Source organism: Perissodus microlepis, chromosome 3, assembly GCF_051167445.1.
Source record: "Perissodus microlepis isolate ML-2025 ecotype Zambia chromosome 3, ASM5116744v1, whole genome shotgun sequence".
Lineage (NCBI taxonomy): Eukaryota > Metazoa > Chordata > Actinopteri > Cichliformes > Cichlidae > Perissodus > Perissodus microlepis.
The window spans coordinates 51,969,257-51,992,451 of NC_140463.1; the positions used below are offsets into that span (position 1 = coordinate 51,969,257).

At 42.3% G+C, this 23,195-nt stretch overlaps 1 protein-coding gene across 1 annotated transcript in view; it reads right to left on the minus strand.

Annotated features, from left to right (window-relative positions):
* Positions 1–10,546: 10,546 nt before the first annotated feature.
* LOC146391913 (uncharacterized) overlaps positions 10,547–23,195 on the minus strand; it is a 29,603-nt gene continuing 16,954 nt past the window's right edge. The window contains exons 10-12 of the mRNA XM_084915559.1: positions 12,529–12,702; positions 11,547–11,593; positions 10,547–11,400 (exon numbers count right to left, since the gene is read on the minus strand). Of these exons, the coding sequence (XP_084771685.1) occupies positions 10,850–11,400; positions 11,547–11,593; positions 12,529–12,702 (772 nt within the window). The 3' untranslated portion in view covers positions 10,547–10,849. The remainder of the gene's footprint in view (positions 11,401–11,546; positions 11,594–12,528; positions 12,703–23,195) is intronic.

Consider the following 23,195-nt stretch of genomic DNA (forward strand, 5'->3'; position numbering starts at 1 on the left):
CAAAACTCTGCGTGAGCAATTGCCAGTTATTGCCTTGTTGAACACACACACCGCTTCGTTGAATTCAGGTGCCATTCCATATATTGTTGCGTGTATGGCCGTTGTTGGCATATGTGAACACACATAGCACTCCGTGCTGTTGTCGGTGCGTGTTCTATCATACACATACCTATACCACGCGTTGTTCATCCATGGGTGGTTATGGTCTTGGTTCAGGTCGCGCAGGTGTGAGTTGTCATGTGTCCATCTTTTTTGCAGGTGGTGTTGTTTATTTCCTCTCATCTGGGTGAGTGTTAGTAGGCTCACCAGGAGCGCAATGCAGGCCACTAGGAGGACAAGTGTCTTCATGATGACCAGGCACACCTAGGCCTCTGGTGAGTAGACTATTGGCGAGAAGAAAAAGGGCGGGATATACCCAATCAGCCCTTCCTTCACCAATAGATCACCTGGAAGCTAGGGGAGCCGGCGTCTAAACGTTTGGATTGTCACTCACTTTTTTACAGTGGCTTTGGTGGATCCAAGATGGTCTTTCTGCTATTTTGCAGGCAGTTGGTGTGGTGAGTAAGACTTGGTATGGGCCCTCCCACCTTGGTGAACTCCAATTCTTTCTCTGGAGTACTTTGATTAGGATCCAATCACCTGGTTTCAACCTGCAAGACACTGGAGAGATATCACTCGGCAGTTGGTTGTTTAGCACAATCTCTTTATTTTCAAACAGTTTAGTCATCCATTCTGCTAGGGTAGTTTCCCTTATTGATTTGTTAATGGGCTCACTTGTGATTGGTAATGGGAATGGTCTACCGTGGATGATTTCAAAAGGTGTGAGTTTCTGAGAACTTTGTGTTAGTCTCATCCACATTTTTACTAGGCCTATACACTCGGGCCATGGCCTTCCTGTTTCTTCCATGCATTTTCTTAATCTCTGTTTTATCGTGCCGTTAGTTCTCTCCACTAGTCCGGCACTTTGTGGGTGGTATGCACAGTGATGTTTGATGCTAAATCCTAGAGCTTCAGAGACTTTGCTGATTATGTCATTAACAAAATGTGTTCCGTTGTCTGACCTTATCAGACTGGGAATGCCGTATGTGGGGATGAAATGATTGCATAAGCACTTTGCTACTGAAATTGCATCTGCTCTTTTTACTGGATATATCTCTGGCCATTTTGAAAATACATCTATAATTACTAAGGCATATTTTAATCCTTGACATTCATTCAATAAAATCCATGTGGATGGTGTGGAGAACTGGCCTCTCTTAGGTCTTAAGTTTCCTTGTGAGTTGTGTTTTTGACAGAATAGGCATGTTCTTACAAATTTTTCGCTGAAGTTTCAAAATTTATAGTGTAAAAGTGTGTATTGTTTATCTATACTATATTTCCCTCCTGTTGACACATGTATTACTTCATGTGTCACTACAGCCGCTGTCCTGTGTAACGACTCTGGTAATATTAGTTTTCCATCACAGACCATTAAGTCATCTTTCAGTTGTGCTCCACATTTCAGCCACTTGTTCTGTTCAGTGATTGTTGCAGCTTTTTGTTTTTTTTTTAGTACGTCAAGTGGTATTTGTGGGCAGTAGTCGGATACTAGTAGCTCTGCCGTGTTGCACGGGGTTATCCGTAGAGGTGACCATACCTCTGTTATGCCAAATTTTTCCAAAGTGGTGCACTGCTGAAAAAACAAACTGGCTGTCAGTGTATATATTTATATTTTGGCCTGTGTGCAATTCATATGCACATATGGCTGCATACGTGCAGCTGACTTTTTACTGCCTCTGCTGCGGCTGCACAGGCTTGCATATGCAGGCAGGCCTGACGCAACAGAGTCTAATTTACACGAGTCTAAATTTCACCAGGAATGTTAACAGGTGTTATTTTTCTCCAAATACCTGTGTTATCACAGCTTTCATATAACCTGCTCCTCCATCTACACGTAAGTAGAAAGGCTTATCATAGTCAGGCAGTGCTAAAACTGTATCTGTCTGTAATGCCTATTTTTAAATAACTGAATGCTTCTTCTGTCTTCTCTACAGATGCAACATTACATTTTCACTTAATGCATTTTTAGATCATTTCTAGTTTTTCAAAGAATTCACCCATCTCACACATCTTACACATTTCAAACTTTGAAGTTAGGGTTTTTTGTATATATATATATATATTTTAAACTTTGAATTGCTCACAGTTCTAAAACTAGGCATTTGTAAATCATATGCCTAATCACTATGTGTCACTGTGATCCACAAGTATGGTCACGAATTTGTTTCCAAACCAACAAAATAAAATAATCAAACAAAACAGGAAACATACATGAGTCAGGACACAAAAGAAAAATGCTGCTACTGAAACAGAGCAGAAGTGTGAGGGAAAAACTGAGCTCACAGACAGCTGCATGTGTTGGCTTTTATGCAGCTTCTGCTCTAAAAAACAAATAAATAAAAATAAAAGAAAATGTGTAACATGCTCATCAACTTAGCGGTGTCCACATATTTAATTCAGCTTCTCAATCCTGCAGGTTTAACTGTTGTCTACAGGGTTTGGCTTATTAGTTGTTATTATAGGTGTGCTCTATATTTTATCTAGGATAAATGACAGGTTTTCAAGCAGGTCAAGTGCCTCTATGCACTTAATTAGTTTAGATAGTTTCTTTATTTTCTTCATCTCATATGTCATTATACTGAGTTTGAGCAAACCTTAAGCTTGATGCAGATTACTTCTAACAATCGTCCACCTCACATCATAACTGACTAGGTTGCTTCTTATTATTAATATTATATCATTATTAATATTATCATCTTTTTCTTTCTATATAATAACAATAGTATATTACAATATTTTATTAGTGTATGCCACTATACTACTACTGAGCCCATTTAATAGTTAGGATCATCTTACTCCGCAAACAGATAATTTAGAATTCATCCAATCTGTACAAATTTGCTTTTCTCTGAACAGGTTTGTGCCTACTTCTTAGACTGGTCTTCTGTTTATCTCATCTCAGATCCAACCTTCAGTCACATTCATTCTCTCTGTTGCGTGGCGAACCAAGTAGTTTATTATTATATATTTTATATTTTATTTTGTATCCATCAAGGGCTTCGGGTGATCTGCAGTTTCACCCTTTCCCAAGCTGGAGACATTTACCTTTTCACACACTTTCCTTGGCTGAACAATGACACAGCCCTAATGTACCTTATGCATCTCTCTATTTTATTTAAAAGGTTTTCGTGTGAATTATTTCCTTTTATTCATTTTATACATTCTGGGCATGGTCGTCATGCCAACTATGTTTCATTGTTAATATCAGTTTACAGGTTGTTATCCTTCCTATTATTAGTTTCAATACATTAAAAATAAGTTCTAATGTAATTTTGTCTTTGTTTATTTTATTTTTGTACTTCTTATATTTATATCTATTCGGTGGGGTCTGTTTCCAACCTTTTTAAACTACTTTAAACTATTTTGATCTCTAGTTTTCACTTAATAAGGGTTTTATCAGTCACTGCACTGTAGTGTGACCTGATGCTGATTTTACTATTAAAGTATCTTCTGAGAATTGTACTTCCTGTGGTTTTCTGTGGATTTTCACCTAGTACCATTTTATCTAACATGTTTTGTGCCTCTGCATAAGGACCAGGTTGAGGTCTAAACGGATCACAGGATTGTTTAAGGGGGGTCGCAGCAGCAGGAGTGGGGGTTGGCTTCAGTATTGATGCTGCTCCAGGGAGTGGTGCATATGGTGGGGGGTTTGATACTTCTGCGTCACTTTTGTCATTTTCATTTGGCTTTTTCTCATTGTTTAGTTCTGTTTGGAGGGTCTCTTTTAAAGTGGTCACTGCAGAGGGATTACATTTTCCCTCCCACGCAGGGCAATTTAATTTCTTTGGGTTTCTCCATCTATTCATACTGATTTGTCCGGCGCCTGGACATTTTTTCTCTAACCACTGCTCGTCAGCAGTGAGTTTTGTTGATTTGTTACCCATTTTCTCTCAACTTATAGATATATTTACGTTTACACACACACACCCGTGGTGCTTTCTCTGGCACGAGGAATGAGAGAGGTTATTAACACAGCCTTCTACTTTCAAGCTATTCTTGAAAGCGGTGTTAATTTTATGTGATGAAGCACAACCTTTTTCTCGTTCCACCAGTACTTGAGCAACCAACGGTAAACAATTCAGTAGAGTAGTTCAGCCTTCTTAATGTGCTGTGAAATCAACTTACTCCACCAACAAAACAGTAAAAAGACAAATATTGCGCGCTCTAATGGTTATTATTATGACACTTTCCCTCTAAAATAGCTACCAGCCCTCTTTCAGGCGAGCATTTACTTTTAGAGCTTTTCTTATAATAGCTACCAGCCCTTTTTCAGGCGAGCATTTACTTTTAGAGCTTTTCCTATAATAGCTACCAGCCCTTTTTCAGGCGAGCATTTACTTTTAGGATTTTTCCCCTATATTAGCTACCAGCCCTTTTTCAGGCGAGCATTTACTTGTGGGAATAGCTACCAGCCCTCTTTCAGGCGAGCGTTCACATGTGGGAACAGTGTCAGTTCTTAATTCGTTTTTTCGCAAAATGTGGGTGAGTGTTAAATATTCACCTGAGTTATTGTGTGGTTGCTTAGGTCTCCTCCATCAACCCCCAAAGTCGTGGACCTCTTATAAGAACGCTGGCCAGAACCCGAATTTCACGTCTCTGGACTTTTATCCTCTGCCTGGAGAGGAACTGTCGACAGACTTTTCAGCGCGGGCTTCTCACGACGTCAGGACTTGATGAAGGTTTCCTATTGGAGCATGAAAAATATCAATGTCCAATCCGGCTCGAAGGACCAATTAAATGTTAGAGATAATCTTTTATCAAACACTCAGATATAATGAAATAACACTCAGACACTTCAGCAGTTTAACGTGCACGGGTGAGAGCTCAACGGAGACTCACACCCTGCAGCAGCTCTCTGCCTTTATTTATACACAGCATGAAGCATACAAAAAAGGAAATACTATGCTTATCTAGTCAAGCAGGCAGGTGTGACTTCTCAAAACGTTGTGTTCTCTACAAGGTCGTTTCTTACTCTTGGGTGGCGGTTTCCTGTTGCTGACAGATAATGTGACGGCACACAGTTTCCGTTATAGAGCAGAGAGCCAGCGGTTAACTATGCAGCTGGTTGAGTACAAACAGAAATATAAACACTCTTAGCTGATTATTATATGAATAATAAAACCTTTAAAGGCAAAAATCCTTTGACAATAATATATCAAGTGTGGGAGAGAGTGTGAGCGTGCAGCGTTTAAAGCGTGGAAGTACTGACCTTACTTTGAGTTTGATTCCATAAAAAGTGACAAAAACATTAGTGTCCGTTGTGCGTGGGAAGAAAACTTTTTACAGCGAAAAAAACCCCCAAAACTTCCAAGCAAGCACCGAGTAGCTACGACGTAATGGGAAACTCACAGAGAAACTCGCGGATTCTTCCACTGACCGCTGCGGCACACCTGCACCAGGGTAAACCTCCGCCTGCCCCACTCCTGCTTTACAGGTGAAAATAGAGCAACAGGACCGCTAGTCTTTGATGCTATTTATTTACTGCTGTGTTTTACTTGCATCTATTTGAAAGACTGAGTGTAAACACACAAAAAATATATTTTATGTGCTGGAATGTGCAGAAAATAGGTTTAAATATTAAACAAATTTCTTCCAGTCGGAGAATGTTGCAGATAATTACATTTTTACTTGATGCATAAAGTTAAAAGGTTAAAACTAATAAAACAAGTTTTAAAAAGAGACTTTTCCATTTGATTACATTTTGTATGATGGATTATGCAGAAAAAGTAGAATTGGGCTGAAAGATCTATCGCTTTATCACCTATTCAGGTTGTAAATCGTGTTTTTAAAAAGTAACTAAGTAACTAAGTAATTAATTACTTTTGAAAATAAGTAATCAGTAAAGTAATGGGATTACTTTTTTGGGGAAGTAATCGGTAATTAGTTACTGATTACTTTTTTCAAGTAACTTGACCAACACTGCTAGCAGCTGACCTCAGGTCAGTTTAATGACTGTGAGCAGCAGCTGTGTTATTGTCACTGTGACAGGGAGACACTCTCAGACACAGCGCTCATGTCAGCTTGTTCTCATGCAGGAGGATCAGGAGCTCCATGTTTGTCTTTCTGTTTGAATCATGATGTGTTTGTGCCATCAGAGTCTGTCATGAGTATTCAGGGTTTCACAGCAGCTCTTCTGAATGCTGACGAGGACTCCAACCTCATGTTTCACCTCTCTGAGCTTCTGATGTCTGTGAACACTCGTGTTTCTTCTCTGGGCTCATCTGGACAAAAACACCTTTCTGTGTTTGGCTCCAGCCTCATTCTGACTGACAGGAAGTGTGTTATCCATGAGCTGCACTTCTGTGAGAAAGTTTCCTGCTGTGTTTCCTGTCTGTGGACAAACACGAGTGTTTCAGCTGAGGACTTGGTTCCTTCCACCTGTCCATACAGGACATCACGCTGTCTTTTCTCTTTAAATGCAGCTCCAGGTCCTTCCACGTGCTGCTCTGTATTTGTGCAGTTTGTAGTGTGTCCTGGGAAACGTAGCACACATGGTGTTCTTCTGCTGTTTCCTCCTTTCACTGAGTGTGAAACACTGACGCTGTGCTGTTGTTCACAGAGGGGAGCTGATTCTAGCTGCAGCTGGACTCTGTCATCTAACTGAATGTGTTGGTGCTGATCACGGGGCTCTGAGGGGGGAGCAGCAGGAGGACTCTGGATACTGACGTCAGTGTATCTGTGGAAGCTCCCACAGCGTGTCTCTGTCATTCAATATTGTGCTGTATATTGTATCTATGCAAAGATGAACAGACTGTGTGTTCACTGGTCTCTGTGCTGCTGACTGCTTTGCTGCAGCTCTGATGTCATCATCACTCCCTCCTCCACCCTCAGCAGTCCCAGCATGCTGCTGTGGTGCACCCCACCCTCACTCTACACCTGAGCCGTAGACCACACCCTCCACCTCAATATACACCACAGTTTTCTCTGCTGTGGAAATGAGATCAGGAGGAAATCATTATTATTATTATTTAATAAATGCTCACATTAATGTGGGCTTATTTGTTTCCATATTAGAAACATTAGTTGAGTGTTTTTAGTATAAAATGGTGAAAGTCCCTCTTTTGGCTCCTCCCCTCACCTGTGGATGGACGGTGCTGTTACCGTGGTGACAGCTTGGATGTGTTTCAGTCCTGCCTGGTTATCACTGCAGGAATCTTTACTTTCACATTTATTACAGGTAATAACTCTGATTTTTCTGTGTATTATGAACTAAATGTATCCTGATACACACAGAGATGGATGAGCACAGGTCACATGATGGAAGAACAAACATGGAGTCTTTGATTGATTTAGATATTTATTGATGAATGCAAACAAACCCTGACACTGAACCATCGTCGAGCTTTCACAGAACAAACCTGATCACATGACCTGCTGACCCAAACAGTGAAAAGCTCCATGGCAACAACAACAAACAGCCTCACATATGTTAACAGAGGCTGTTAGAAGCACAGAGTCTTTACAGTCTTTCTCCTGTTTGGACACAGATCTCTGCACATCTTCATCACAGTTACTCACAGACGTGCAGAGTGTGTGGATATCAAAGCTAAGTTTCCACCATGTTTGTAGTCTGTACTGGGACTCATGGAGCATCTCTCTATGAGCACTCAGTGCTTTAAACAGTGAGTCCCAGTTTAACCAGCAGCCTTCACACCACACATCACACAGACATGGAAACTTCAAACCCTCAGACTGAAGACACCATCAGAAATAAATAGATTGTGATGAAGATGAAGAACTGGAACAGTTTGCTGTGGTTTCTTCTGTTCCTGTCAGAAATAAGAGTCTGGCAGCACTTTGCTCTCCTTCCACATGTTTAAGGAGGAAGTGAAGAAGAGCGAGTGAGTCGTCTTCCTCTGTGGGCCCAACATCAGGCAGCAGCCACGTATTTTTAAAAACCCAGCACACTGCTTCAGAAACACTGAGTCCAGGTGACCAGAGTCATGTGATCAGTGAGGTCTTCACTCAGGACGTCACTGCTTCAGGACCTGATTCAGAGCTTTATAAGGACGTGGATCATTGGTGCTGATGTTGTGTGAGAGCTGGTGAACCATGGGGAACATAAATAACAACCAGGCCATCAGCAATTCTACCCCAGCTCTAAAACCTACATAATACACTATACATATAGTTATATAGGTTATAGTATGTTATATATAAACGTAGCTGAAGCAGTTTCATTTGTAGCTTCACGCTGCACTTCATATGTTTGTCCACCAGATGGCAGCACAGAGGCCTGTGTTGGAAAGCTTTGAGTAATGAAGCGTTTTCAATCCAAGCTTCAGAAAGCTTCATGTGGTCATCAAGGAAGCAACCAGGAAATATCTGCTGTATGTAAAAACACCAACACAAGAATCCAGGATGAAGACAAGAAACTCAAAGCTCACAAAACAGGTGGAGCTAATTTTGTGACGTGTTTCTGTAAAAACACCACAGAAGTGAATCATCAAAGTTTCCATGTGAGCTGATGATGCTGCTGCAGAGTTTCTGTGAACCTCCTGTGACCCCGCCTCCTCATACAGAGACATCTTATTGCTCTTCAAACTGCATCACGTGGACACGTGATTGTGTATTGTAGTATTGATCCCAATGCTGGTATTAGTCCTGGATCAATAACACTGGATGGATGCGTTCAGCATGGAGCCCCTGAGCTGTGTTACAGACAAACATGGAAACTGACAGGTCTGTGTCATTCACAGTCTGTAACACTTCTAAACAACAGAGGCTGACCCAAGTGCCTCAGAGCCAGGCACGCTCACATCACAGCTCTCTAAATAAGCCAGTTTCAAAATAAGAGCTGAAAGCTGTGTTTGGTTGTGTAGCTTATTATTGTGGAGACTAACATTCAGTGATCATGTGTTCAGACTCATAATGATCACTCTCAGAAATCCTGATCTTTGTATTTACTGTGTGTTGGATCAATAACTGAGATCCATCGTATCACACAGCTGTGCTGCTGCTGCTGGTGATGTCAGCACATCTGGAACAATACGAGGTATCTGCTACCAGACTGAGCAGGACGTGAGACCTGTGGACTGTTTAAAGCTGTCCCTCCACAGGTCACTCAGACCTGATCCACACCTCAGTGATATTCTCTGACTTCCTCAGTAGAGACAGAAACCATTCAGATCTGGGACGATCAGCTGACTGATGATGTCACACAGACTGTGTTTTTCAGGAACAGTGATTCTGATGTGAGCCTGCTAGCTGACAGCAGACCTGATGAAACCACATGTTCACATCTGTGAGGACAGACTGGACTCTGTGACTGCACCTTGGTTCTCCTCAGAGGTCTGTACAGGAGCATGTCCACCCTCACTGAAGATCTCAGTCACTGTGAAACATAGAAACCTGCTTGTGTGGCCTCTGCCTCACATGTAGATACAGCTACAGGTTTCTCTGTCAGTCAGACTGAAACAGTGTCCTGATGCTGCATCATTCAGCTCTGTGCCCCAGTCAGCATCACTGGGAGCTACCAGTGTCAGTGTTTCTGCCCTTTTCCTGTAACACTACACTCAGCACAGGCTCAGCTGGTATCCAGTGTTGGACTTTGGCTTCAGCTGCTGTGATAGATCCTCTAACATAGATCAGCTCTGCTACATGTTGTTAGATAAGTGCAGCTGCTGTCATGTCCTGATGTTTCTCTGGGTCAGCAGCTTCTCCATCAGAGGTTCACATGGAGCTGATCCAGTATCTCCAGTAACTGTGTTCTGTGCCTCACTGGTTCATCCTTCTGTCTGTGTGACGTCAGTCAGATGTTGAAGTTAAACTCTGTAATCTTCACTGTGTCACAGAGTTCAGTGAGTCCCGTTATTCACAGTATCAATCAGATCATCAGAGAACAGCTGATCAGCAATCAGTGGTGCCAACAGCGCCTCCTGTGGTGAGAGGATGCAATAATGCAATGTAGCATTTTTACACTGAACACTTGCAGTCATGGAAACTGTCTGTTGGATCTGTGTGACGTTGCTTTCTTGTGTTGCTTTCTTGGTTAGAGTTCCTCACAAATGTCCAGATTATTCTTCTAATGAGGCGTCGACCATGTTTTCAGTTCTTTGGAAGAAAACGTCGCCCTTTGCCATCCTTACTTTTCTTTGACTTCTTCAAATGCAGCTGAACTCCAGCTGGTATTTTCTTGGACTTTGCAGCTGTTTCTGGTCATCAGTTCATTCCTGCAAACCTCTGAAGCTGAACAACAATGATGCTGCATTGCTGGCTGATCCCAAAAGGTTGATTCTGTTCATCTGGACGTTTTCAGAAACGTTTGCTCACTGATCAGGTGACTTCTTCAGTCTCAGCTGACTGCAGCTTTACAACCTTACAAACAGCACATTTGCACAATGACTGAAAGCAGCAGCAGCAGCACCTGATATATATGATACTAATATAATACATATACATATATAATCCATACTAATGATGAAGGAACTGAGCTCACAGTCCATCGTTCATTCAGTGAACTACTCAGTTTATTTTGGCCTCAGAAATGCTCACTCTGTTTGTACATCACTGTCAGCAATAGACTCATTCTGCTGTGTGGACAGGAACACATGTGACATCACTTCCTGTTTGTTTGTGACTGAAGAGGAAGAAGTTTACAAGGAATCATTTAGAAGAGTTTCAAACATCAACTGATTGAATCCATGAATCTGAAAACGTGTTTGTGAGTGAAAGAGACAGACATGTACAGACTGAACTATCTGTTCAACAGTGAGTGTTTCTCTAACAGGAGACACTCTTTACACTCCACTCAGCACAGGGACACTGAGGCACCAGGAGACAAGGAACTGAACCAAAACCCAGGATAAAGAGTTTGAGTGAATGTGGTGTTGAAGGTGTGGAGGTGGATCAGAGTGTCAGAGGAGACTCTGTAGAAGGACAGAGTGCCAGCAGGACAGTCCACATACACTGCTGCTCTGTTAGAGACAGAGGAGGAGGAGGAGGAGGAGGAGGAGGAGATGGATGTTACTCTGTTATTGTGCCTGACATGACGAGGACCATCATAATCACAGTACAGACTCCAGGACTGATCATTCCATCCAAACAAACAGTCATCACTGTCTCCTTTCCTTCTGATGCTTCTGTAACTCACTGATATACAAACGTCTCCTCTCCACTCGACCTCCCAGTAACAGCGACCAGTCAGACCATCTCTACACAGCAGCTGTTCACAAACATCAAATCTGTCTGGATGATCAGGATATGACTGAACCTCCTTCACACGTGTCACCTTCCTGTTGTTGTCAGACAGTTTGAGGTTTGTGTTCACTGTGTTTGTGTCGATTGTGAGTTGACAGGAATCTGATGGAGAGAACAAACACAATCCAGCTGCAGTTATTGATCCATCATCTGTTCATTGATTGACACTTTGATGATGACTCCTGACATGATGAAGATGGTTGAATGTGCTGCTTTGTTTTCATGAATCCCATTAAAAACACACTTACACTTCCTCAGACCTGGTCTCAACCATCGGACTCCAGCAGGCTCCACCCTGAAAGGAGGAGGGGGGTCAGAGCAGCACAGTCAGCATGCACACATGGACATTACATGGCTCTCACACAGTATTAGTAGCTAATACTAATACTCTTTTCCGTTGTGTAACAACGATGTGAGGAGTTAATGCTAAGTAGGCTGCTTTTAGCGGCTTATTCTAATTAGGGGTGAATAATTATTAGCAGCTAATGCTAATACCGTTTTCTCTTTTCTTATAACAATATGAGCAGCTAATGCTAATTTGATGTGAATTAGCATTAGTAGCTAACGCTAATACCCTTTTCTCTTGTGTTATAATGATGTGAGACGTTACTGCTAAATAGGCTTCCATGAGTGACTCCTTTCACTTGCATTATAAAGATGTGAAGAGTTTATAGGTAAGTAATCTGCCATTAGCAGCTAATGCTAATACTGTTTTCCCTTGCTTTATACAATTTGAGCAGCTATTGCTAAGTAGGCCACTTTGCTCTGCTAAGGATTTGTGTGACCATGATGGAAACTCTGATAAGCTAATGCTGCTAAGCTAATGCTGTTTATGGGCCCTGTTAGAATCAACATTTCATTCTCATTCTGTTGTTTGAGAACAATAACAGAAAAATGTGCACTGGAGAACAAATTTATTGTGAATTCAGCTGTGAATGTAGAGTTTGTCATTATTTAAGCTTCCATTTCCAAATGTTAGCTGACACTTTATTAGGTACACTGGCATCTATCTCAGATACACCTGTGACCTAGATGTTCCTGCAAACAGACTCCTTGGAGACCCCTACATAAATATCCATGTACTATCCAGCTAGACTAGTGTGTCTGTCCCTGAAAATATTCCTGCATGTGTGATTGTTCGTGTGTCATCTGCAGGAAACAAACAGGAAGTGAGTGAAAGACACAGGAAATGTTTCCAGCTCTTCCTCCTCTATCAGACATTCTTCATACCTGAGAGTGTCCAGTCTCCAGACTAGTTCCTTCAGTCCAGCCGACAGCAGCTTCATTCCTGAGTGTCCTGGATAATTGTAGCTCAGGTCCAGCTCTCTCAGATGGGAGGGGTTGGAGCTCAGAGCTGAGGCCAGAGAAGTACAGCCTTCCTCTGTGATCAGACAGCCTGACAGACTGCAGACACACAAAACAACAATCTATCTGTCAACAACCGTTTTCTCTTTGTCACAATAACATCTATCCATTTACATCCATTCAATGTAACTTTATTTATAAGTGACAATACCCAACAGACAACAACAGTCATCTGAAGCTCTTTAACAGAGTAAGGTAACAGCCTCCAATATTAGAGAGAAAGCCCCAAACATCAGACAATCCACTGTGAGCAGCACTTGGTGATGGTGGGAAGAAGAACTCCCTTTGACACAAAGATCCTCCCAGTGAAAACAGGCTCCAGGAGGAGCATCTACCATGACTGGTTTCAGGGTGAGGGGAAAGAGAAGAGATGAGCTCAGAGAGACAAGAACAAAACACAAACTAAGGAGACAGAAGACAAAAGTTAAGGACATGCAGTAGTGACATATAAAAGCATCAGGAGTGAAAAGAGGGGAGAAGAAAGCAGTGCATCATGGGAAGTCCACCAACAGCCTGAGCCTATAGCAGCATAACTAAGGGATGGTTCAGGGTCACCTGATCCAGCTCGAACTATAAGCTTTATCAAAAAGGAAAGTTTGAAGCTGATCTTCAAAGTAGAGAGGGTGTCTGTCTCCTGAACTCAAACTGGGAGCTGCTGCCACACCCAGTCCAACATAGCCAGGCTTTCTTTGCTGCTTTGACAAAACCTCAAATCCCAGTCAGAGATGATGAGCATCATCACAGTGATGATCATTCTCTGTTAACCCAGGCTTTCTGCTTCAGGATCTGTGCACGCTCACAGAACAAGGAGACCTTTAAACATCATTTCACTAAATGGATGGACTGAGCTCAGCCTACAGATGAACTGGTGCCAGAGATCATAAAGAACATCAAACAGTCCAATTCAACACTTTTAATGGAAATATGAGATTAATGCTGCAGACAATCATGAACCTGCTGAATTCATGAACATCAAGAATGCAGCGAGTGGTAAAATAAAGATTTGACCTCAGTGTGCTCAGTGTTCCTGTCTATTCCTAACATATTCCTAACATGATAGCTGCACTTTAGAGCTCTGAAACTGGAACTGACACATATTTAAACTCTACATGTTACTCAGTACATTCAGTTCTGACACTCGCCCACAGTCCAACAAAGGAAACATGGAGATCACATCAGTTTGTCATCAAAGTCTAATTACTAGGGCAACTTAACCTGTTATTATCTCGTTAACTCTTAATTGATTAACGTCAGCAATTATTTTAATCACAGTTTTTAAAATCATGATTATTGTGAAAGTGCTCACTGGCTCTGAATATAAAAGCCATGGGTCACAGGAGGGATGTTGATTAGTGCTGGCTTGAAATGGGCGTCATTATGCGTCTCAGCCAATAGGAGCATTGAGGGTGGGCCTAATACTACTGCAGCGCTCACATGACCCAGGACAGAAAGAAAGGGGTGGGGACAGAAACATGGAGACAGATACAGATCTTTCACATGTTCATTTTAAACTGTTCCAGGAGGCAGTGTTGATACTAGAGATGGCACGATACCACTTTTTTATGTCCGATACCGATACCAATATCATAAATTTGGATATCTGCCGATACCGATATGAATCCGATATAGTGTTTTTTAATCAACAAAACTATTTTTTTAAATATCTTGCTGCATTTTGTATAAGTTCATACTCAAGTTTAAAACAACAACTACACTAAAGCTATTCTGTTATACCTGTATGCAAAAAAAAATATTTCATAGTTCAGCAATACTGATCAATCTAATAAACTTAAACCTGCTCCATCCTCCCTATTCTGGTATTTTAAAGAGTACTTAGCGTAAATATTAAGCAAGCTAACTAATAGGGTTCCAACTCCCAGCAACAACAAAAATAAATAAATAAAAAATAGGGAACCACCCCTCACGCTCCACCTCATGATGCTTAATCGACGTAATCAACCTTAATTTGATGCAGTGTGAAAAAAAATGCACAGAAATAAATTATTTTTCAAGAAATATTAAATAGATTCAACATCTTTCTTCAACAAAATTGCAGACTGCACAGATGGTACCTTCCCAAAGGAAAAAGTACTATAGCTTACTAGGGTATATATATTAGACTTAATAGTTACTATATACAGTAATGGACTTCTATTCATTTTACATCAAATTAAAACTTTGGGTGTCAGATAATTATTTATTAAAAGCTAGACATTTTAAATGAGAATAAGAAAGAAAAGTATGTCTTTGTGCCCCCTTTTCCCTGTTAATGCCCTATCGGCCCCCCTGGCTAAACTTTGCTAGATCCGCCCCTGCACAGTTACCAGCGTCAGCTATGTAGAAAAAGATCCTGGTGTAGAAAGTAATATTAAATAAATTCTAACAACAGCTTATCAAGCTTAAACGTGCTGCTGTTGTTTATCCACTGGTTTCCTCTTTCTGGTGCAAAGTGGGCCAAAAACAAACAAGAGAGACGGACTCGCGACAGAAAAGCCGATCAGCTGATCATTAAGCAGTTTCATGATTGAAGTAGCAGCAAGAAGAGGCAGTCGCTCCATATATCGTTTGTTAAGCTTAACGCAGGAATGCTTTACAAACATTCAGAGATGGACTTACACACTTGCCTTACTTCTCTCAGGGATAACTTTGTCGGAGATGAAATGCCGGGTTGCTAGCGAAGCTCCAAATGCTATCCAGACCATCGACAGGTCCCGCATGCCACAGCCGCTCTATCACGTGATGCATACTGCTCCGACGTGCTAACGTTCTGAGGCGAGTTACGGCTTGTTGCAAGTTTTGTGAGGTGCTTTCGTGATATTTAATGGATCGGATTACATTTTTTATTTTTCTCCGATATCCGATCCAGTAATTTAGGTCAGTATCGGACCGATACCGATACGTAATATCGGATCGGTCCATCTCTAGTTGATACAACTAAAGTTATCTGGAAGCAAAGTTGAGTTTTTAATCGCCGGAGTACTTCATGTAGAATAGAATAGAATTCAACTTTATTGTCATTGCACATGCACAGGTACAGGGCAATGAAATGCAGTTTGCATCCATCCAGAAGAGCTTTAGTGATATAGATATATTACAATATATATTAGCAATAATATAGATATGTAAGTATATTACAGAAATGGGTCTATTATGGTATGTTATAATGTACACGGTATGAGGTATGTTGTGAATATTCTATAACTATAAGTATGTACAGGCTGTAGTGAGTACAAGCTATGTACAGGCTATGAACAGGATATAAATATGAAATTAAAAAACTATACAGAAATATGAGATATACAGTTATACAGAAATGTGAACTATGCAAGTTATAAACAGTTGTAGGATTAAAAATTATCGTATGTACAGAATGATTATTTACACAGAACTATACAGTAGTGCAGTTAAGATAAGTGAGATATGTGGATAATTTCTACAGAGGCTATATAAAGTGTTAGTGGTTGTGAGTGGTGGTTCAGTCCATGTTATTATTGTGTGTATGAGGGTACAGTTGTCCATTGTGTGTGTGTGTAGGTGGTTGTGGGTGTGTGTATGTCCAGTCCATGAGTTTAGTGTGGGTCAGATGTCAGGAGGCAGAGTTCAGGAGTCTGACAGCTGTGGGGAAGAAGCTGTTCCGGTACCTGGTGGTCTTAGTCCGGAGGCTCCTGTAGCGCCTCCCAGAGGGCAGGAGGGTGAAGAGTCCATGTGATGGGTGACTGGGGTCTTTGATGATTTTCCCAGCCCTTTTCAGACACCGCTTCCTGTAGATGTCCTTTATGGCAGGAAGTGGTGCTCCGGCGATGCGCTGGGCAGTTTTCACGACCCTCTGCAACGCCTTCCAGTCCGAGGCAGAGCAGTTTCCGTACCAGACTGTTATACAGTTGGTCAGGATGCTCTCGATGGTGCAGCGATAGAAGTTCACCAGGATGTCTGAGGACAGGTGGTTCTTCCTCAGAGTCCTCAAGAAGAAGAGGCGCTGGTGAGCCTTCTTGACCAGCTTGGAGCAGTTGGTCGTCCAGATGAGATCCTCGGAGATGTGGACTCCCAGGAACTTGAAGCTGCTCACACGCTCCACAGCCGTCCCCTTAATGTGGATGGGTGGATGTGGGTCAGCATTCCTCCTGTAGTCCACGATGAGCTCCTTGGTCTTCTCGGTGTTAAGCAGCAGGTTGTTTGTGTCGCACCACTCAGCCAGACGATCCACCTCCTCCCTGTAGGCGGCCTCATCGTTGTCACTGATGAGGCCAATCACCGTGGTGTCATCTGCAAACTTAATGATGGTGTTGGAACCATCAGCAGGTCTGCAGTCGTGGGTGAAGGGGGAGTAGAGGAAAGGGCTCATCACACAGCCTTGTGGTACACCGGTGTTCATTGTGATGGTAGATGAGCAGCGGTTATCCAGCCGGACATGTTGGGGGCGGTTGGTCAGGAAGTCCAGTAACCATTCGCAGATGAGGGAACTGATGCCCAGGTCTGTCAGTTTCCTGATGAGTTGTGAGGGGAGGGTTGTATTGAACGCCGAACTGAAGTCTATAAACAGCATTCTGGCGTATGTGTTGTTGTTGTCCAGGTGTGAGAGGACAGAGTGCAGTGCGATGGAGACTGCATCCTCTGTGCTCCTGTTCTGGCGGTATGCGAATTGGTGGGGGTCCAGGGTGGGGGGGAGACAGGATTTGAAGTGTGCTAGGACCAGCTGCTCTAAGCACTTTGTGATGATGGGGGTGAGGGCTACTGGGCGGTAGTCATTGAGGCTAGATGGGTTGGAGTTTTTGGGTATCGGGATGATGGAGGTGGATTTGAAGCAGGCCGGTACCACAGTGTGGGCCAAGGACAGGTTGAATATGTCTGTGAGCACTCCTGCAAGCTCCCCAGAACACGCTCTGAGAACACGCCCGGGGATGCCATCAGGACCTGCAGCCTTGTGGACATTGATCCTGCTCAGCACCGCTCCTACATCGGTGGGGGAGAGAGTCAGAGGTTGGTGGTCTGGCGTCACGTCTGCTTTGGTTGTGGTTGTGGGGTTCCCTCGCTCAAAACGAGCATAAAAGTTGTTGAGCTCGTTGAGGAAGGAGACATCGGAGGATGCGGGGGAGGGTTTGGTGGTCCTGTAGTCTGTAATGGTCTGGAGTCCTTGCCACATGCGTCGGGGGTTGGAGTTGGAGAAGTGTTCTTCTACCTTCTTTTTGTAATGGTGTTTGGCTTTTTTGATGCCCTTCTTTAGATTAGCCCTGGCTGTACTGTAGGCGTGTGCATCTCCTGACCTAAAGGCGGTATTGCGGGCCTTCAGGAGGAGACGAACATCCCGGTTCATCCAAGTCTTCTGGTTGGGATACATGGTGATCCGTTTCTGGGTGGTGACACTGTCTGTGGTTTCGGAGATGTAATCCAGTACAGATGAGGCGTACTGGTCCAGGTCTGAGTGGGTGAACATATTCCACTCTGTGTTTTTAAATCTGTCCTGGAGCACTGCGTCTGTCCCCTCTGGCCACACTTTAATTGTCCTCACAGCAGGTTTCACACATTGGATGAGTGGTGAATACCTAGGTGTGAGGAACAGGGAGAGATGGTCCAAAGTATGGTCTGAAGTATCACTTAAATGCATTACACGCTGTTGATGGCAGCAAACAAACCACCCAAACAAACAGAGGTGGGAGGCTTGGGCAGACTACGTAGATTCAGCTGGTGGGAGGAGTCTAGATAAACCAAAGAAAGACAAGCTAACAAACGCCACAGTGAAGTGAGTAGCTACAAACTGCAGGCCGATTAGTGTTGTTGAAGAAGTCGGTCTGAGGAACGTTCTTAGGATCAACAAATGACGGCATGTATGAGCCTCCCTCAAGACGCAGCATCACAAGAAGAACACATGAGCTGTAGAAAAAGGAGAGACTACGAGAGCCACGGCGTTACAACATGAACCAGCTGTTGGTCTCTCTGGAGACTACTGGACGTAGCTGGGTAACCATGGTTACCTGGGAGTTACAGAAACGTGCAGAACATGTGATTCATGTTGCACAGCAGTGGGACATTTGAAATAAAGTCAGCACACTCAGTACAGATAGTGCATCAAATATGATGCTGCTGCCAGACGTCTGCCTTTGAACACGTCCCTGCATCGCGCACAACACCAAGGTTGCCATGGCAATCACAGCTAACAGGGACAAAGTGCACAGCTGGAAGCCTGCAGGTATATTTAACATGATGTATTTCTCAGTGTCCTGTCTGTGTGTGAGAGACAAACAGCCTCTGTATGTGTGTGTAAATACAGCATGAATATGTAGAGGACATGTTTGTGGATATAAGTAAATGAATGCTCTGCGTCATTTGAATCTTTGATTCTTGTTTCTGTTGCAGGTCTGTGACTGAACTTCTGGGAGGAGAAACGTTGGTTTCATGCTCTGTGATTCTGTGTTTTGTCATCTCTCTCAGGTGATGGAGAGCTCAGATGATGACCCCGCCTACGTGGTCAAATTCAAGTCTACATTCAGAACAGACCTGGAGACACGCAAGAAAAATGCCAACATTGTATATGTGAAAACTGCTGCTGCACTGGAGCCAGATTCAAGGAGCTCAAGTGTTTACCCAGATCTTACTGAACTTACTGAAGGAACAGAGGGTTGTTGGAGGGAAACCTGTGGAAGCAACAACATCCGAGCCACCAGAGAAAAAGTTGGCCCTATTGGTGCTTCATCAGAGTGTGATTGTGAACAGGAGGAAGACTCAGCTGAGAACAGTGTGGTGGATACAGAGCAGAGCCCACCATCAGTACAGAGGCCTGTCCATTAGAGTGCTGCTCCAAACATGCAGCACATGTACTTGGCCACAGCTGCAACATCTGTACCTGTGAAAGCTTGTTCTCTGTTGCTGCTCATATTGTCCAGAAGAAGAGAGTTTCTTTATCATCAGAAAATGTCAATGAGCTTGTGAGTCTTAGCAGCTGGCTCGGTGCAGAGGAGGAAGAACATGTCAAGTCAGAGGAAGATAAATGCAGTTCATGTTGTCAACTCAACCTGGACTATTGAAAGAGTTTTTCTTTGTCTTGTTTCTGACTGAGATTCTCCAAAGGAAATCCAGCACAAACACACACTTCACACACTCAAAGTCCTGCACAGTAAATGAGCTGATGAGCGTTTGTGCTGCTCCCTGATAACAGAACAATAGTTCTGCTGCTTCCTGTTCTGAAAACACACATTTATAAATGTTCATTTGCTGTTGATCAAAGTATGGAATCAGAACGATGCTACCTTGAAACGAAACCGAAAAAAAATATTGTAACTGCAATAAATATACTGAAAAATCTTGTATTGAAACCGAAAAAAAAATTGATAGTGAAAAACAATTAATTGAAACTGTAATTTTTTTGTTTTCTCTTTTTTTTTTTTTTTCAGTTTCAATCCATTTTTCGGTTTCAAACCATTTTTCAGTTTCACTCTGCTGGCACTGTTTTGGCGGGGATTCCGACCCGCATGTATTTGCATATATTATAATGCTGACCAATGACTGGAGAAAACACTGACGACGCGGCTGCAGTCACGGACAAACTTGCACGTGTCTGTTCGGGAATGGCAGATGCTGAGAGGTCCAGCGTTTACATTACCGACTATTTCAAAGTGACAGCCTGAGGTGTTCTTCAGTAAATTGGACTACCGGACAGGAGGACCTGAGGCCCCACCATAATATTTTCGGTGTGTGTAAGCTAATCCATAACTTAGGTCCTTAGGTGAGCACTCGGCTGTCGGGGAAACTTGTTTTGTAAAGGTCGTTTAGCTAACCCGTGCAGGTGAATGAATTTACCCTGACTAAAGAAATCAAGAGAAACGCACCAGGCTGCTCAGTGACTAACCATGGTACTTTTATTATGAGTATTATACTGTAAGAGCAACAGGCTGGACTCTGCTTCTGCTCCTGTGCAGAGCTGATTATTAAATATGTGCAAACAGCAGCATGTTTTCTGTCGCTTTCCACATGTGGAAGGACATTAACGCCAACTTTTAAAAACCTGGCACTTCAGTAACCCCTCATTAGTCAATAGCTACAGATTAAATAGCAAAGCCTGATACTTATGTACTGAAACCAACTACTTCCGCTTGTCAGCTTAAGTTAAAATGTCACATTTTTCCTCTGATTATTTTTTTTTTATCATTTTTTTTTACTGAGTTTGTTACAAATATTCAGGTTAAAAAACTGTCCGAATTATTTTTAATGAGTTATGTTCACAAAGTCACATGTGCAGTACTCTGTACAGCTTGCATCCTTTAGGACAAATAATTAGAAGCATTAATATTTCTTGTTCAATACTGAGCTGATAACACCTCCGTATGTTGTGACCAGGATGCAGCAGCAGACTGAACCTCGACTGAAACCTGCTCCATCATCTCATCTTTGCAGATGTCCATTTATAAAGCATCAGCAACTCAAAGGTAAACATGATATTAGAAAATGTGTTAGTATATAAGGCCTTTAAAACAAATAAACAGCTGTCGGCAGAACTGTAGGACTGAACAACTTCAGATCCCGAGTGTGTGAGGACAGAGAAGGATCAGCTCTATTTCAGATTTGAGAGATAAACTTTATATTTCAGTTTGTGATTACAGGAGCCGTCCTCAGATTCAGACCTCAGCACCACCCAGTGACAGCAGACAGATCATCTTATATCTTCAATCTTTGTAGTAACTCCAAAATTAACTGAAGAAAACAGTACAAAGGTTAAAGTACCACAAGTGCTGTCAGTGAAAGCTGCAGCTGTTTTATTGATAAATTTAAAGACAAAGTCAAAAGGATTAATCACCCATGTAACTGTGTCACTATACATCAGCATTAACAGGACCTCAGTTTGGTGTTTCAGAAAACTGCTGATCTCAGACCTGCACGGCTTCTGTTTTAAACACTGAATGTACTCGGCTACATGAAGAGCACACGATGTTTTCTCTGACGCAATTAAATAAAACCTGATGGTAAAACCAAGGTTGTTACTTGTATTTGAACTAAAAACTTGTGATCTGGAATTCTTTCACTGTTTTTTGACAATAGTGTGTTATTTATCATAAAGTAATTCAGAGTCATTCATACCAGAGTAACCAGAGAGCACAACATATATTTAACTTTCTACAGGACTTAAAGCTATGACATTATGTAAAAGTCCAGACCCTCTGAGGATTATCTGAGTACTTCTAACATTACACAAAGCAAAGGTCTCCATCAGTGTTCATGAAATGCTGGGTTTATCCTTCTTGTGAGGGAGCTGCTGGTGAAGATCACGAGCCCTGCTTGATCCCGGCGATGAGTTTCAGTCCTCCTGGTGTTTCTGAAATGATGCCTCTCACTGTGGGCCAACAGAACATCTGGTACAGCACAGCTGTAATGAAAGAAATTGAAGTTTTGAAAAAAAAAATCTTGGAAATGCCCTATATGTGAGAAGCAGATTTTGTATTTACTTTTCTTTTGCCAATCAAGATAACTAGGAGTATAATTTTCACCATACAGTTACTAACCTTGTCATCTCCTGCACTGTCTGTTTTGGGCTCTGGGCTTGTCCTTCCCAGCGCTCATGAGACTGCTTTGCTGCACTGTGGTATGAGGTGCTAACCTGTTGACAGTGTTGGGAAGGTTAATTTTAAAATGTATTCCACCAAAGATTATAGAAGTAATGTATTCTGAATACTTTACAACTACATGAATGTACTATTGCCGTGTGATTTATTACTATTACTGAAGGCTACTCGCCATACCAATACCAACTAGATGTTTAAATCTTAATATAAATGAGTAACAGTAGGTGGACATTAGGTAAGGCTGCACTTTTTGCAGTGATCTCATATATAAAACTATTCCGCGCGTATATAAAACAGGTCCGCGGCTCCGAACCGTAGTAAAGGGACCTCTGGCTAATACGTCGGGTTCGTGTCGGGCTCGTAGCTGAAAACTAGCTTTACTTTGTTGTCTGGGTCAACTTTGCTAGCGAGAGACAGAGAGAGGCGTTGAAAGGCTGCTCCAACGGAGCTTATTGTTTCGGAGGAAAACACGAACACGGTGTACAGTCGAGTCTTAATAGCTTACTTATAGCTGGGCTTGTCAGGCTCTCTTTTTGGCTGCAGTGGTTATTATTATATTTACATGCTTCCAGCTCCCGTTTCTGCCCCGTGACAGCTGTACTTTTCCTTTTTCTCCCTCCCTCGCTCACAGACACATAACGGGTATGGCAGTCCATTCTCCCTGCAGCACGGACTACACTGCCCATGATGCTACATTGTTTAGGGCGATGCCTGTAACACTCTGCTATTGCCTTCATATTAAATGATTTTTGTATAATAATTTTTAGAGGCTCTTATTGCGTGTTTTGTTTGGGTTTCCACCGGCATGGAATTACCAAAAATAGAGAGACCATAGCCTAACATATGAAACAGGAAAATACCGCCATGTAATCCATTTATTTCAACAAAGTAACTGTATTCTCAATATCACCTATTGAACAGTAACTGTAGCAGATACATTTACTCATATTTTGTATTTTAAATACGTAACGCCGGTGCATGTAT